The following is an 18,488-nucleotide window of genomic DNA, read 5'->3' as shown; positions in this document are numbered from 1 at the left end:
ACTCTTGTTGCAAATTAGCCGGTGTTCAATTTCCTAATGTTCTTAATAGAACTTACTATAGAGTAGATAAACTTTATCTGATAAAGTGTCTTTTTTATTTGACATTAAGGTAAAATAAATGGGTAAAAGTTAAGTCAAACATCGGACTTATCTCCTTTCATTCAAATAATACAGAGAAGTCAAAAGAAAGAAAAATAACCTCGTTTGCTATCATACACCCAGAGTTGATGTACATGTACCAGTATACATTACAAATTAGAATGTAATGTACATGTGGAATATTGCAGCTGATAATGTATAAAAAAATCACCATGAGTAAACTTTATACACTCTCTGCTTAATGAAATATACAAATGTATATGTCGATTATACTGTATCTGATATAGAATACATATTTTTTATGTACATGTATGCATTTAACTTTATGGTGAAATAAAGATACATACATCCAGTAAAACAGTAGTGTATATTTTGGTAACAGATAGTGATATAAATGAAATGAAAACCCATTTACATTTTTGACAGTTATAGAGATCATTTTTAAATGAATTTAATTTTCTTTTTTGACTTGACATTTTAGATATCCAAATATGGTGATGTTTTAAAATCGGGTAATTTTTTTTGTATTGTGCATGTAATAGACTATCGTACTTGTATGGCAATAGACAGGATGATTGTTTTAACAAACTAACTCCAAATAGCCAGACTTCACTAATTTCACAGAGAAAACAAATAAAACTGTTTATTATAGTCAACCCACAAAATCCATGTCATTTCTTTTATTGACACAAATACACAGAAAAAATACTATCGTTTTTACCCTCCATGTTTAATCTGTACTCAGCTTTAACAGCTTCCATAGCTGCAGAAACATGTACAATCACTTAAATAGGTTCCGGATTTAAAGGAACACTAGGAAATAGATTGTAAAATGTTATTAGGCTGATGTCCGTTCTGACAAGATGTATTCTTATCAGTGTACTCTTTTATCGATTTAAAATACATTCTGTGACCATGGCTCTTTCTAAACATTTCAATTGATACAGGTTTAGAAAATTATATTCTTTCAATTACATGTAACTGTATTTTTAGAGAACTGAAATGTCTTTTCACAGCTGTATTGGTGACTGGAATGAGGAGTCCAAAAAGGAATATTTCTTTAATAAATAATCATCATACTAAATTTTAATTCTTAGTCCAATATAGAAACTTTTCTGTTCATACTGAAAAAGTGTTGTTGACATGAGAATGCATAATACTGTATCATTCATAAAAAACATGAAAAATTAATGTAATTTGCAAAGTTTCTTTTCCTTGTCAAAAATGACCGATATTCAAGATTTTGAGGTGGAATCTCTGGACTGGACATACATGTAAATGTACGTGTAACCCCCACAAGGATAAAGACAAACCATGCCTGTAAAAATCAGATAAAACCCCCTCAGAAAAAAATTCTTTCATTTACATGTAAATAATATTCTGGACATGTATCTGCTCATTGACCTTCACCTCACAGTTCTGTGAAATTTAAATATTTTTGTTTCATTTCTTTTTGTTTGGTCACTTTTGCTGTCCGACTTTTTTTTTTCAAATTCATTTGTTGGGTGTGAATTAACAGACAATATTCACGTTGTGATTTTAGTCATGTTAGCACCTTTCACAATCTGGTGTATTGCCAATTTGTGAACAACTTGAGGTACATACATTTACATGTAGTTCATTATGAAACTGGTACAATACATGTATATTATGTACGTATGTGAATATAAAATGTTTAATAAAGTTCGACTTACAAACTCTCACACCCAACTATCAGTTAAATTTTGCTGTTATTATTCATATTTTGCAGTTATTATTCAAATTTTTCTTTAAAAGTAATTTATGACCACAGTTTGAAACAGATCAAATCTATTTGCATGTGACTGGCCCCAATTGCATTGTAATATCAGTCAAATAAGGTTTATGAGCTGTTGAGGTACATGTACTTGAAATAAAAAAAAAGAAGAAATTTAGACATTTTTCAATGAATTTGTATGCAGTAAATTTTATTAACAACAAAATACTGGTCCATGGGAAGATTAACATTAAAATTGGGAGTACTTATTGTAAAGCCTACCTAACTTTGACCCTCTGCCAAATATAAAACTTTATGCAAATACAAAACTATCTCTGAACATCGTAAGCTTATGTTTAGTCAAAACTTACCTGGCAAAATGTCCAACAAATGCTACAAATAACATTTTCCAATTTCAATTGTCAACAGAACCCTGTTGACCATCTGCTGGCCCTGAAAATTCTTGCTGTACTTCAAGTAACGGACAAAAATGTCAATGGTGATACCACTAAAATTTATATATTCAACATACATAAACAATCATTACATGTACATAAAATCGATTAATACATAATTGAAGTACAGCAAGAATTTTCGTTCATGATAAAATTCCATTCCTAAATTTGGAATATTTGCTGAGCACAGTTGTAAACCGGTCTGCGCAGGCATCAGTTTGAAAATGGCCGATTGATTCAAATGAATGTTGTTTATGTTTTTGTTTTTGCTTTGCACAATTCTACATGAAAATAGTGTTGGATTATTATAAATTTGCGTCGGATGTGGCAAGAAATGATTCCTTTTGGAAAATAGATGGTAAGGATTACAAAATAGATGGTAAGGATTACAAAATAGCCTTAGAACTGAGATGGGGGAAAAGCCTTATTTTCATATTAGTTGTCATTACGATGTGCCAGTAATGAAGAGAGAGTACTAGGGGTCTCTAAGACTTTGTTACTAAAGTAACTAACTATTTGCATACTATTTTCATGACATTTGAACACAATCGTCATTAGGGTGTAACGGTGACATTTTTGGACGTTTTTAAAATCGGATAAAAATTGTGACCTCTAAAGGAGCCACAAGCTAAAGTCGTGATTTTTCATATAATCAGGGGCCATAATCCAGGAAGTTACGGTCCGATCTTTGGGATATAAACCTATTTTTCAAGTTTTGTCAAAATTGGATAAATTGTGACCTGTAGAGTTTCGACAAACAAAATGCGAACAGACGCATGGACACAAAGGTGCGACGGCATAATATGTCCACAAAAATGTGGGTGTATAAAAAGAAGTCCATATATTCTATTCATAATCGTAGATCTGATTGTCATATTGAATTATTACATTCCATATAAGCAGCCCATCTTTGTTGTGAGTTTCCATGCTCTATAAATGTACATGTATATTAATTCATTATCTTACATTACATTATTAAACGTCTAGACTCTAACCAATCAAACAGAACAAGGATGACCTTTAACACTGTGTTTACGTATAGGTAATTTTGAGAGGACCCTGATATAATATTTCTATATATTTTTGGCTCACATTTTATATTAATTTATTAGCTTGATAATGTTGAGAGAATACTGGTAGAAACATTGCCGAAATAAATCTGTAGCTGTTTTCCATAAAGTATATGTGTTATAGTTTATCACACGGTTGTTAATTTGATCTACTATGAATATGCTGATCTGTTCTGTGTAAAACGTAGGGTTTGAGAGGGGGATTCAATACGGGAGGGCAACAGTACATACATGTACTCTGGGCAGCAACAAAGCTTGCCATACCCAGACCAGATCTGGTTGTGATATAGATTACAAACCTTAATCTCTAAACCCTCCGTGTTTCGAGATAAGACATGAGCCCATTACCTATAACGTTGCAGCTCCGGGAGCGATTCACACCCGGCATTTTTAAACAAAATTGACAATAGTTTTAATCAAAACAACGATTGATTATTGTTATTTATAACATTTCTACAACACCCAACTACAATTAAGCATATAATCCTACCTGAAATGGGTACAAATCGTCGTTTTTAAAATCGAGGCGTTAAGCCGTTACTAAGACCGCCATCTTTTTAAACGATACGCTTTTATAACAGCCAATCAAAAGGACAATCGAAAGCACAGTAACTATGAATGGATTTCGATGGCGGTGAAATGTCAGACAAAAACAACGCTTCATTAATTTAAACGCGAATATTTGGAGTCAGGCGACAGTTGTGCCACTACATTGGCCTCTGTAAGTTTAATTAATCATAATATCATAAACTTATCTATTTTAAAGATGTTACATGCATTAATAAAGAAATTGAGTTTGCCACTTGGAACTAAAGGCATCCAATCATAGCTAAAAACAAACACATCAGTATATCTCAACATGTGATATAATTCAAGCAGCAGTAGTAGTACTGGTACTCATTTACACTATCAGAAACAGCACAGATGTTGTGTGAAATATGGTTTAAACGACTTTATTAAAAACTTGTGTATACAATGTACATGACATTGTATGTACAGAAATAACTGGGCCAGAATCAGTTTCAATTTCACTACCAAAATCTTAACAGAATCCTAGTTCTGGACAAACCGACTACAGTTAAACACACCAAAAATCTTATGTGCAGAAATAACAGGGCAAGAATCGTTTCCAATTTCACTACCAAAATTTTAACAGAATACAGTTCAACACATCGAAAATCTTACTGGAAGTTCCAGTCCAGTCCTGTTCATTTCCTAGGGTTTTAGTGTTCGGTGGTGAGTCAATCAATTATCATGTAACATCATGTATATAAATATAAGATCAGGTCATTGACCGTTTTACATCTAAATACGTTAATCAAATTACATGGTTGTCTGAAACCCCATTATGATGACCTTAAATATAACATGTTAGATGGTAATGAATTACATGTATACATGTACCATCCTTCCTGTAAGAAATAGATCCATGCATATATGTACATGTTTGCCATCCATATTTCCATAATTTGCTTGCAAGCAGTGACATATACAGCACACGTATTAGACCACTTGGCCACCTAGCCCTATCTCTAATGATGTGATGAAATAGACTTTCTGGTTAAAAAATTGCTTCAAATAAATCATAACCGGGTGCAGTTACCAATAGCATATGTTACTTTTCTTTCAGAGTTTTTATCAATAATACATGTATATGATGCTACTTTTCTTTCAGAGTTTTTACCAATAGTACATAATGTATATGACGCTACTTTTCTTTCAGAGTTTTACTGAGTACAGTTACCAATAGCATACGTTACTCTTCTGTCAAGAGTTTTACCAAGTACACTACTTTACTTTTCTTTCAGAGTTTTACCGAGTACAGTTACCAATAGTATACGATACTTTTCTTTAAGTTCATAGATTGTCTCCCTGGTTGTGAGTTTTTTTACATTTTGCATGAAGACATTATCACTGCAAGCCTTGGAACATACATGTACAGTAAAGTGGTCATTTACAGCTGGTGCAGTGGTCATTTACAACTGGCCCAGAGATCCATTCATTGATAGGAGAGTATTTTTATTGTTTATTACTTGCATGTGACATGTCTTCTGGGTTTCTGTTTGTTAATTGTCTGTGGTGTAGTTCTCCTGCACTTACTAATAAATTATCCTGTTGTTGCAAATTGTTAGTGAGCAATTTAATCTTTGTCTAGAAAAATAGACGTGACTTCTCTATTTGTGATAAAATACAATGAACAGGACTGTAATGATAAACTACGAGAATAAATTGAAGAAAACTCTACGAATAGATAGTTCATTAAAAACTAGAGTTAACAAATTAAGTACATGTATGGTAGGCTAATACTATAGTAACCACATCACACATAACAAACCTAACAGACAAACAATAACACTTAAATTTTAAAAGCCACTAAAGCAGTATTAAACAAAGTATGCGTGTAAACTATAAATTGTAAACTCTTGTGATGCGTGTGCCTGTGTGTGATTGGATTTTGTCAACTGGATACCGGAGAGTTGGATCAAAAAAGCCGTCTTGCCATCCGATGCGACTGTGTAAAAAGCCAGTTGCATTTAGTTGCACATGTTCTACTTTACTGCGATCGGTTGTAACTACATGTAGTTGCAACGACAAAAGCAATTTTGCAACTGAATGCAACTAGTTTTGAGGAGATTTTTATGCATTCTGTGTGGTTCGTAATTTTCCTTGGGTCACCATTTGTGCACATAAAAATTGCCGATGAAGTGATCAAAGAGCATTTGCACAACAAAAGTGTATTTATATTCTAAGAAAAGATAATTTCATGCAATAGTAGAACCAGCTTTTAAGAAATTTACTGCTAACCTTAAATAATAGCGCCATTTTGTCTTGATCAGTTTGTTTCTTTGACGATTGCTTCATGGCAGTGGGCTCAGCTGCAATACATGTCGGCATTTCCAGATGCACACAATCACATCTAATCACAAGGGTGACATACTGTAAACATGTACATGTAGGGCTTTGGTGGTAAAAATGACTAAATAAACAGGAAGTTTTTTTGACCTTCTCACAGTCAAAACTGATCAAAGCTTAATTTGCTGAAAATAAGCTTGCAAATGCACCATTATACTTATTTAGTATTGTTCTTTCAAACTCATTTTATACCATAAATTAAAATTAGCTTCCTTAGCTCATCTTCTACATGTACAGTTCAAGCCCAAATTTTACATGGTTTTGAAAATGTAAATGTATCTTAAAGCTTGTCGTTGCATACAGAAATTTATCATTGGATTCATGTGTATTTAACCAAGAAATCTGACATCAATTAAACATTTTATAGCCAGTAGCTCTGAATTGGAGATCAAGGTTACATTGGGTTAACACCCAAGGAAGCCCAATGTTGACAGAAAATATAACTAGGTGTATTACATCAACAGACGTTGCAAAAGATTTAATAGTAGAATCTGTACATGTTCTGAAGTGGATTTAAAAGAGATATAATAGTTATAGACATGTATCCGACAAGAGTTTTGAGCTGGTTTTACCTAGTTATTCCCAAGGTTTATGGTTTCTTTGAAATCAAGTTTTACCTGTCCAAAAGCCAACCCTGCTAAGAATATAAATCCCATGAGATGTGTACTAATGTACATAGATATACTGTACACAAAATAAATCTGGTTCCCTAAAATATCACTGTTTTGTTAGTTTGGTTAATATTGCCGGTTTTGTGATAAAGATGAAATGTGACTTTTCTACGGTTTTGAAAATGGGGAGCCTTGGTTCAGTCATCCAAATCCGGAATAATGAGGTTTTAAAGGACAAAATCAACACTGCACAATGCATTCATCTGTACATATACTATTCAAAAAAAGTAGGGGATATTTGATTTTTAAGTGTTATTAAAGTCACCTAATGAAACTGACGAAGAAACAAATGACAAAATGAAATGAAGTTCACATTCATCGATTTATTCCAAATGATCGTTAGACTAAGTAAGGCACAGACTGACCATTATAAGGGTAAAATGATACCCGGGGTCAAACAGCAAAGTTACCACAGCATCACAACGGGTAAATCCTCCTCTGTTTGCCAAACAAGCATTGATCCGACGTGGCATACTCCTAATGAGACGTCTAAGGTCATTTTGGTCCAGATTGTCCCATTCCTGTTGCAACGCAGCAGCAAGTTCTTGGACATTGGCAGGACGTTGTTGACGTTGACGTAACCTCTGTCCAAGCATGTCCCAGACATGCTCGATGGGGGAGAGGTCGGGACTCAGTGCTGGCCAAGGTAATGTGGTGATGTTCTGTTGTTGGAGGTAACCTGTAACGATCCTGGCCCTGTGACATCTTGCGTTGTCATCCTGGAAGATGAAACGGCGGCCATGACGTCGTGCGAACGGCACAACATGGACTGCCAAGATGTTGTCCCGGTAGTACTGGCCTGTAACACGCCCTGCAACAACATGTAAAGCCGTTCTTCCAGCAACAGTGATGCCTCCCCACACCATAACAGAACCACCCCCAAATCGATCATGTCTGATGACGTTAACGTCTTGGAAACGCTCGTTTCGACGACGCCACACCCTCCTACGTCTGTCCAAAAAATCAACAGTGAACCTTGACTCATCTGAAAACATCACATTGCTCCAGCGTCGATTATCCCAGTGTTGACGATCCCTACACCAACGATGTCTTGCCTGAATGTGATGATCTCTCAAACAAGGGATCACGCGAGGACGTCGGGCGCGAAGGTGACCCCTATGCAGTCGATTCCGAATCGTCTGGCCACTCACTCTCACACCAGTGTCTGTTTGAAGACGAGCGCTGATCTGATTTGCTGTGATGACACGATTTCTCAAGGCCAAGGTACGGATAAATCGATCCTGGGCTTGAGTTGTCGCCCTTGGTCGACCTGAGCGTGGTCTGTCCTGTACAGATTGTGTATCACGGTATCTGGACCATAGCCTGCTTATGACAGACTGAGAAACATTCATCGTCCGCGCCACAACCGCCTGTGTTGTGCCGATCTGTAGCATGCCAAGGGCACGTAACCTTTCATTTTGGGTAAACCGACGCATATCAAAATTTGTTTTCTGGTCACTAAAACAATTAAACTGATGTTTCCACCCTGGAATTCAATGCCACAATGACTGTAACATTCAAAGTCAGAGTCGTGCAAATCTTGGGGTGGACCCCCATGATGATCCCAAGCATCACCTGCATTCCATGCGGTAGCTATTGGTGCGTTTGGGCGTCACATGTAACTGGAAATGTTTCTTCTGTTAGGTTCTATAGTGACTTTTTTCGTAGTCATTTGCATATTTTAGTATTGTGCCCCCAAAATCAAATATCCCCTACTTTTTTTGAATAGTATATAACAAATAGTGTAAGAATTGGAATACATCATAAGCAAGACCTTACAATGTACGTAAGGATGCGATGTTTCAACAAGATTTCACAAGTCGTTATCAAGCATATACACAAATAGATAGAAAATGAGAAAAATATGAATATATATATATATATACAAACATCAGTGCGAACTATCCAATGGTATGCAAGTTTCATCAATAGGTTGTGATAGCTGCTCACCTTCCTTGCATACCATTGGATAGTTCGCACTGATGTTTGTATAGATATATTCAGTACATGTTAATTCATATTTTTCTCATTTTCTATCTATTTGTGTATATGCTTGATAACGACTTGTGAAATCTTGTTGAAACATCGCAGTGAAATAATTAAACCATAGTAATTGTTAATGTTATTCCATAAGTGTGTTATTTGATTATGTTCCAATTACTAAATGCCAATCAAAGAATATACATGTAATGTAAGCATGCATGTATAATTTGTTATCTTCATAAAGAAGATTGCAATTAAATGCTGGAGGTCTATATGTATCTATTTGAAGTTAAGAAGGTTAATTAGTTGGATAAATATCAACAACTTAACACCAAGTCAGATAAGAGACATGTAAAACAGTATTTACTTATCTTATTATCATTCAGACAGCTAAATATAAGCTAGTTTAAAAACACCAGCATTTTACACAAACTGTAAGTCTTAGTGAAACCAGTTCAACATGTACATGTACTTGTATGTTCTAATTGAAAGTGTAAATTTCTACTAAATATAATGAAATAATTTGAAACAAAAATTGAATCGTACAGATTAGTCCCATAAACAATCGAAATAACAGATCTGACCAAATCATGCAACCTTATTTAGTATTACTACATGTACAAGTTACAACAATTTCTGAGACCAAATAATTAAAGACACATGTACACATGTAATGTTGTACGCAAAGACCTTAAGTAAGACTTTCTATTTTTGTGAAAACATCATAACATCAATTCAATTATAGATTGTGACAGTACTACCTTAATTTCTCATCAAGATACCCTCGCCAATCTTGTAAAAATGTATAAAAGCTTTACAGACAGAGCGAGAGACAGAAAGAGAGAGAGACAGGCAGAGAGAGAGAGAGAGAGAGACAGAGGGGGGTAACATCCACTTAACACAACTTAGGTCATTTTAGGAGTAATATATGCTTCAAGTTTATTTCAATAATTCACTTGTGGGTAGAGGTCTGTAGCAGTGGGAGGACCCAGAGAAAATCCAGGAGGTTGAAAAGGCAACCATTCTCCATGTCACGTACATGTACAAGCTGGGAGTCAAAACCATGCTACTTGACTCAATTACAGGTCTTATGACCTTACACCATTTGGCCAGCAATTTCCCCTTTAAAAAAGGACAGAGACCAAAAGTTATTGAGTACAAAGAAAAGACATAAAGTAGATCACCAAAAAGATTTACAAACATCGCAAGTTGAACAAGAGCATTGCTATTCACTGACTGACGTGCATATACTTGTATAGTATAAAACCATGTACATATATTGATTGAAATCTTGCTATATTAACAGCCAGCAATATTAATCCATAAACATAACAAACAAATGATAGTGTGACGTTCGAAAACAGTCATGCTATTAAAAACATTCTGTTAATATATGTAATAAGAAACACAGATACAGAAAATCTTTATCTTATCCAGTTGTCAAGACAAATTGGATAAAATTTAGCATCAGCAGCTGGACCTTCCAAATGGGAAAACAGAACCCTTTTGGGAAAGTGGTGCAAAATATCCTAAAGGCTAAAAATGAAACCATACCCTACAGTATAACTTGAACATGATATCCACCACTATTACACGTAGATTTATCCTGATTTCAATTTAAAACAAGTGATAGATTTGTAAATACCGAAAGCATTAGAATTAACTAATATGATAATAGCCGCCATTTCTAGGCTACACGCACATACTTTGATTGAAATAAGTTCAGGGTGTTCAGCGTTTTCTGATTTCTGTCTTTTCATATGGGCAGATAAATAACAATGTTTCACCACTTCCAGATGCTGTATTGGTCTTACATGTTCAGTCAGTGGCAGAACCAGTTTCTTGTTATGAAACTAAACATGAACAGGTGCAGGAGGTCCAAAACATGCTTTAGTTCTATCCCCATCTTGCTGACACATGGACTGATGGCCACAGTAAATGACTGTATGATTGCCAGATATATGTACATACTGGCAAGAATTCCTTGATCAAAAATGATTTCATTAAATTCAATGTATTGATTTGTTTGTGGAATGAAAGTCTGTCTTTGATCAAAAGAGTACATCCATTGTTAAAGCCAATGTTTAGATACATGTACATGTATACTGTACATATAAATGAATTAACACCAACATATTACTACAAATCAAATGTCTTGTTTGTAAAACCAGTCTTTTACTATAGTTCTTTTTGTCTTTTTGCAGTTTACATTGCAACTATATTTGTTATATTAGTACTAGTAGATCCAACTGCAGAACAGCATAAGAAAATAATTTAATGTCTAACAATTAATTTTCAAAATTGTATGGCTTTGAACATTATAATTATAAATATCCCACATAGGCTAGAAATATTATTTGTGGGTTTCCTTGTTGTTGCATTCTGTTGCTTTTGATGAGCACCGTTGTATAGTATTAATAAATTACATGAAGATGCAATGTTTACAGATGAAGTCATGTGTGTCTACAAAAGCAACACTTTTAGTAACAGATACATCAGTATAAATGCTGCAGGCCTACAGCATATTTGTTATGATTTGAGAAGTTAAAAATTCAGATGCATTCAACATTTGTTTCAGTGTGCACATTTTGAAATTCAAAAGGAAATGCCATACAAGGTACGTGTATCATGTTACATGTACACTGTAAAACTTTTTCCGTAAAATTTACGGACAAATGGCTGGCAGCTAGGTTGCCAACCAATGTACGTAAAAATTACGACACACCGTAAATATATTTTTACGAACATGTCGTAAAAATTACGTCCAAAGATTGGCAACCTAGCTGCCAGCCATTTGTTCGTAAATTTTACGGAAAATGTTTTACAGCTGTAAAAAACTTATGGTATGATAAGCATCAAAAAGACATTTACTTAAGATTTAAAACAGAATTTAATTATTCAAAACAATATAAGATACAATTAATTCCTCAAAAATGCTTTTACATGATAGTTTAAGATATAATAAAAGACCTGAAAATACTGGAAATTGGAGATTACTGTCAGTAAGTAAAGCTAACAACTGCCTTAAAAAAAAAAAAACCTGTCAACCACAAATTCATATTTTTAACACATTTGATCAAGAGCAGATTTGATATTACAATATGGAGAATGTTTAGAGATCTTACATATTCTTTGGCTGTCAAGCAGTTTGGTGGTATATTTCAACAAAAACAAAGCTCCTTTCATAATTCTTCATTAATAATAATGAACATTTGTACATGGAATAGTGACGACTTTAAAAAAAAAAAAAAAAGAGAGAATTTGTTGCCCTATTAACAAGGGAAATAACTCTCCAAAATATTTATCAAGTTCTCACAAGACAAGCAAACAAAAATTCCCAGCAATTAAAAAATGTATGTGAAAATTTCCATGGATGTATCAAATAATGGGTAGCAACAAAATATAAATTTAACAATAATGAAATTATCCATTCAAATTCTTGTACATGTAACATTTACATTATAATATTCAAATGAATTTTTTTTATAGTAGAACAACAACATTCTGAATCTATTCTACAAATATATATCAGTGTGTTACAATAGAATTATCCTCAAATCTTTTTCTAAAATCTTAACCAAGGTGTTGTAATATTTACCTCAAATCTATTATTTAAAACATCAACAACATGAAAGTAAATTATAACAGTAAAACATGATCTAATGAAATAATGAAATCATTCAAATTTTTGGAATTAATGAATTTGCATTCTAAATGTTTAAATGAACAATTTAAAATCTAACAATTATTGAACCCCAAAAGTATCATGACTTTAAAACAAGAACAGCATCAATGCAGAATTCCTATTATTCCACCTTAAATGTACAGCTTGTTTCAATGATTAGCTTAATCTCTGTTTGAAAATGTATATCATTAAATTTTCCACAATAACTCTGCCTAAGCATGTACATTCCTTAGTGAGAATGGCATAAATTGATTCAGTCTCGTAGATAAAAATTTAGATGGAACTCGACTACTGACAAAGTTAATGAACCAGTCCCAAAATGAAATGTGTAGATGAGAGTTACACAATTTTAATGTTTATGCAACACGGCCGCATATTTAGAGACAAAATGAACTGAGGATAATTTTACAAATGTACCAAATTGTTGATGGACAAATTAAATGACCAAAAGATTTTTCCATTAAAGTAAACGGACATCTTATCAAAAGTACAATAAGAAGATCAAGTTTAATTAAGAAGATTCATTAAAAAGATTTCTTGCAGTGCGTTTAAAGTCTCATTTACAAAGTATCACTCATAAAAGGGTTGTGGCTCGGTCCCTTATCACCTATTTTATACACACTGTGCTGGTGTATAAAAACTAACCATAAACTCAATAGGCCTATCCCTAAAGTTTGCATGCATGAACATTATTGCATCATAGGTTGCAACGATACATATCACAGTATTTCTTCTTGGACGTGTTTCCAGCTCCCTAGCCACTGCTTTTCCATCTGACGTTTTTGATTCAAAATGTTCCTATATCCGTGATTTGTGGTTCACCGGAGGGGAATGTACTTTCAGCGGGACACATGTTTCATTGCCGAAAGCCATCTTTTCTCCTTCTTGTCACATGAACTACAGGGGAGTATTCTGCATCGGATGAAAATGGACAGTTAAAATATCTGTACCATGTTAACCAAACCGTGGTCCAGAATTTAAAGCACCTTGAACCAAAATGTGGCATCTATACCGTCGTATACCTTCTCACAGTACCGGTATATTGTTGCTATTGTTGTAACTGTACTTCATCCATTTAAAGTTTGACAGTTTAGTGATTAGTTATACCACTTTTTGGCACACTCGAGTCTTCCTCTTTTTCATGATTTCTGTGCGTTATCTGGGTTAATTTCAAAAATGCACCTGCAAAACAAATATTCTCAATCAGGTTGTTTCTTATGACATCCATTTCAAAAGAACACATTTTAATTAAGGAAAAGGGAGCTAAATGTGCTAGAAAATGAAGTTTTATGTCCACAAACAGGAGACTAAAGAGAGAGAGAGAGAAATGGGGTTTAACGTCCACTCGACACAAACTAGGTCATTTCAGGACTAACATATGGTTTTAATTTTATTTCAATAATTCGCTTGCGCGTAGGGGTCTTTAGCAGTGGGAGGAAACCGGAGGACCCGGAGAAAAACCCACGAGGTTGTACAACCGGGGATTCGAAACCACGGCAGTTGACTCAATGACAGACTTTATGGTACAGCGCGCACGTGCTAACCATTCAGCCATCCAACCCCCCCAGGAGACTAAACATATCACAAATACTATCAGTGTTTACTGGAATAACCAGACTGCCATTCAATTTGGACATATTTCGCCGAGCATAACTGATTACAAATTACACTAAAAACAGAAACGACTGAATGTAAATCAGTTTATAGACATTCATAATAGATTATTATCGTTGCGACCCATTGTGTTCATTTCTCGGGGCCAAAGAATACAGATTTAGCTCCTTTAAGTTAGGTTGAACTTTTCTGATCATGATTCATATTGGTAGTAGCTGTAACTAACGTAACACCCATTGCTTTCCGGGTTAAAACCCATGCTTTCTTCTATCGTTACCGCATCTTGGGTTTCTGATCAGATTTTTGGACTAACCAGTGGCGACTCTGCACCTATGACAGGTAAATCTAAAAGCAGACTAAAATAGGATTCACCTGTTGCTAATAAGACCTACCCCAAGGTTCAAGCTGGGAGAGAGAAATGGGATTTAACATCCACACACAACACGAACTAGGTCATTTTTGGACTAATAAACATAGAATTTTATTTCAATAATCGCTTTAACCGTAGGTCTTTTATAAACAGTGGGAGGAAAACGAACGACCCAGAAAAAATGAACACGGTTAGTCAGGCAATCTTACTCCTTTCAACGCCACTTGACTCAAAGACATAGGCTTCATTCTGACCTAACTAAGGCCCATGTTAGACCATGGATCTTATATAAGCTCCATGGTTAGACCATTCGTCCAACCACCCCTCAAATTTCAAGGTCCAAGCAGAGGGCAGGAAGTGTTGGTTTTCATTAACAATGCGCTCAACTCCCAAAATTATTATCTTCAGTAAGTTCAATCTTATAATTTTTCTTTACCGGTAGGGCCTACCTTTGAAAAAATTTTACTAACCCAGAGAAAGGCTGGGTAGCCCACTCTATAGATGACAGGAATGGCACTCAAGGATGCAATAAGCTGTGCCTAAAAAAATTAGTAAAATAAAAAATTAAAGATCATTATCCAGACAATGCATTGACAATTCAATAAATTCTTAATAATGGTTTTCAGTGGTAGGCCTAGCCTACAGACCTGAGACTATGAACTTAATGAAGCCCAGAAATGTTAGCCCTTCATAGTTAATATATTTTTTTTCTATATCAATGTTATTATTATGTCATCCGAGTAGCCTCAACTAGAACTGAAGCCTCCAAAAACAATGCGAAAAAATATTAGGCCTAGCACTAACACCAGAGTGTATTTTTACTCTGTGCTAACACTAACACTGTGACAGTGTATGTGAGTATCATGTATGTCCATTTGTCTAGAAGTAGAAGAGTCTATTCCTACTATTTCATAAATCAGTTACCGTACATTTTTACGAATGCTAAGAATCAATCTATGTCAAACAAAGATGTGTCCCTACTGTATACTTACCTAAAACTGCAATGTTTGGTATTGACTGTAGTGTTCAACTATTGTGCTCGATGTTGAGGGATTCCTCTTTGCCGCTAACTAACGGTCTTCGCAGTAATGGCGCCCAGGAAGACCGATGACGTCACTTTAATTTAAACACCCGTATGTCATATTTACGGACGAAATTCTGTATTTCTTAAATATTAACAGACTCGTGTCTGTAATCAGGATAACAGACCTGCGCTGTAGGCGTTTTACAGAAACAAGTCTGTAAAAATTACAGAAAAGGCTTACAGTGTATGCAGATCACATAAATTCATCAATATAGGACAAGATTCTTGGGATACATCACACAAATTTCAACAAAGACAAAGTAAAAGCAATGTTAACTATATACATGTAATCATGTATGTGTATTTCCTTGACAGCCAACATCCAAACTACACACCCGTTGATTGAAAAATATGTCTAATCTACCAAGAAAATTATATTAAAACAATTTATCTTGACAGATATTTTCAATTCAAGCATGTTTTAAATAATACAAATTTAACACAGATCCCATGAATGACACTGTCATTAATACTTCCAGATATTAATAAGTATCATTGTGGATTGAATAGATGACCTAATTATGCTCAAAGGAACACATTATCTTTGTGGACTTCAAAAATGTGACACAATTATAAGGAACAAGAGGCTAGAGCTTTAAATTAAATTACTGTCAGAGAGACTCAGGCTTGACCACTGATATTAATTATCTGTTACACTGACTCAGACTTGACCACTGATATTAATTTTCTGTTAGACACAGACTTGACCATTGATATAAGCACTGTCAAAGATGAACTGTAAAACCAGTAGTATTTCTCATTCACCATTGTGGTACCGTATGGGGTTGATATATCTGTACTGATCCTGTACAGGTATGTAGTGTAGTCTCTCTATCTTCTATTGTCCAATACGTATGACCCAAATAACACAAATAATTGATCACAAAAATAAACACACCTTACAAAATACACCTGTATTCCATGACCTTTTTACATTAAAGTTCAATCGAGCGTGTAATATTTATAAACTAAATGTAAATAAGATAAAGAGCAGGTATTTAACATAACAGTTATTACAGCCAGTCAGTGGATTATAAATACGGGTACAGTAAGTAAGCCTATGGAAATGAGTGATCTATTGAAATAAATTTTATTATAAAAATACTAATGTTTTGATTAAACATTTTGTTAAGTTCCTCCTAAAATGTTCTGTGTTCTCTTGGAGGTGTACATGTATCTCTAACAGAACTGCTACTGCTGTTTTGCAATATTGTTTGTTCTACTTTTGTTTTGTTGTACACATACATTGTTTCGTATGCCTTTCTTTTCTAAAAATTTGTTACAGTTCTGATACAGGCATGATTCCCTATTCAATGTACAGATCACGATAATACACACTATTTAGGTTGTAATGTATATTTACTGTGAGTTACATGTACTTAGTAATATTCTATATTTCACAGTACATACTATATGTATATTGGTTTATAGGTACATGTATGTGTATTCAGCATGTAATATTGGGGTATTTAAAACAATGTGTATTATAAACCATGGATTATTTTGTATATTAGTTACAGAAGATTAGAATATACTTGTATTGCACAGTAAATTGTGTATTATAAACCATGGATTATTTTGTATATTCATGGTAAGTTATGGAAGATTAGAATATACTTGTATTGCACGTGAATTGTTTATAGGTTACAGTGTATACTGTGAAATACATGAGCATAACAAAGCATATGGATTATATTTTCATTTTTACATAACAAACAGTGTATGTCATATTTAATCCAATGAACACAAACCAAAATATTTACCCTACAGCATGGAACAGAGAAATGAGTGTAAGAGTAATTAGCTCAACAATACATTCCTTATTATTACCATGATTACCATAATTAAAATGAGTCACATGTTGTTGTTTTTAGCTGTCAAAAAGGGGTGGGTACTTATCCAGTCTAACAACAGTCAGTATGACAATTACAGATTGTAAATAAAGAGGTGTGTCACCTAGAGTGTGTGACCTTCTCATTAACTTACTCTAGCTTGGTGTATAGATAACAGACTTGCCAATATTGCCTACACTACAACCTTATACTACAAGAGGGCTGGCTGAACCCTGCTGGCTAGTGTACTTGACTCATTCATTATGGCTAGCCTAAAGGCTGACCCATGACCTACCTGGCCTGAGTGTCTTTATCATCACTGGAGCCCCATTTTGACTGACTTGTTTCAACCACAGTGTAGCGTCCCGTAATGTATATCCCGATATCTTCTGGCCCTGTATTTCAAGAATCGTATCCTCGGTGTAAAGTTTCTGACCATGGTATGAAATGTGGTCATGATTAACATCGCCAACAAAACAAAAGAGGCCGCTATCTGCCCCTCCTTTGACAATAATGTTTAGACTATCTTCGTGTGTTGAAGATACGACCGATTCTTGTATTTGTTGACTCCAGTGTCGGTGGTCTTTCCGAGGTTTCGGAGGGGGAGGGGGTTGTTGTTTATTGCGCATCATTGTTGTCACAACACTATCACATTTTCACAGAGAACAAAACAAATTCATTTTCTCTAACAACCAGTAAATTGGGACATTCTAACAGTGGTCTCTGTTCACTTCAAAATCATGACTTTCATTTCGAACGTCCCCTCGCGACTACACAAACTGAGTGCAAGGTGCTCGTTGTTAAAGAGACAACAGCTCCGTTACAATATAGATATCCAATCAATACACACACATAACATATCCAACGATTAAAATAGTATAAAATCACATCCTATTGATGATTAACACTTCCTCTGAGTTAAAATTATCTACGGGAATGTGAGTAATCCTCTAGATTCAAACTACAACCATTCGATA

At 34.5% G+C, this 18,488-nt stretch overlaps 1 protein-coding gene and 1 long non-coding RNA gene across 4 annotated transcripts in view; both read right to left on the bottom strand.

Annotated features, from left to right (window-relative positions):
- Nucleotides 1-18,488, bottom strand: part of LOC126827721 (membrane-associated guanylate kinase, WW and PDZ domain-containing protein 2) — a 118,887-nt gene extending 100,399 nt beyond the window's left edge. For all 3 annotated transcript variants that reach the window (XM_050557209.2, XM_050557210.2, XM_050557212.2), the window contains exon 1: nucleotides 17,807-18,488. In XM_050557209.2, coding sequence (XP_050413166.2) covers nucleotides 17,807-18,143 — 337 coding nt within the window. In that variant the 5' untranslated portion in view covers nucleotides 18,144-18,488. The remainder of the gene's footprint in view (nucleotides 1-17,806) is intronic.
- LOC130013596 (uncharacterized) lies at nucleotides 11,793-15,856 on the bottom strand. Its single transcript, XR_008788775.1, has 3 exons — nucleotides 15,588-15,856; nucleotides 15,066-15,134; nucleotides 11,793-13,793 (listed from the first exon to the last, which is right to left on the bottom strand). It is a non-coding gene; the product is annotated as an uncharacterized LOC130013596 (long non-coding RNA).

The sequence above is a fragment of the Patella vulgata genome, chromosome 7, assembly GCF_932274485.2.
Source record: "Patella vulgata chromosome 7, xgPatVulg1.2, whole genome shotgun sequence".
Taxonomy (NCBI): Eukaryota; Metazoa; Mollusca; class Gastropoda; family Patellidae; genus Patella; species Patella vulgata.
Note: the sequence above shows the minus strand (reverse complement) of the source record. Positions and strands in the feature narration are given on the sequence as shown.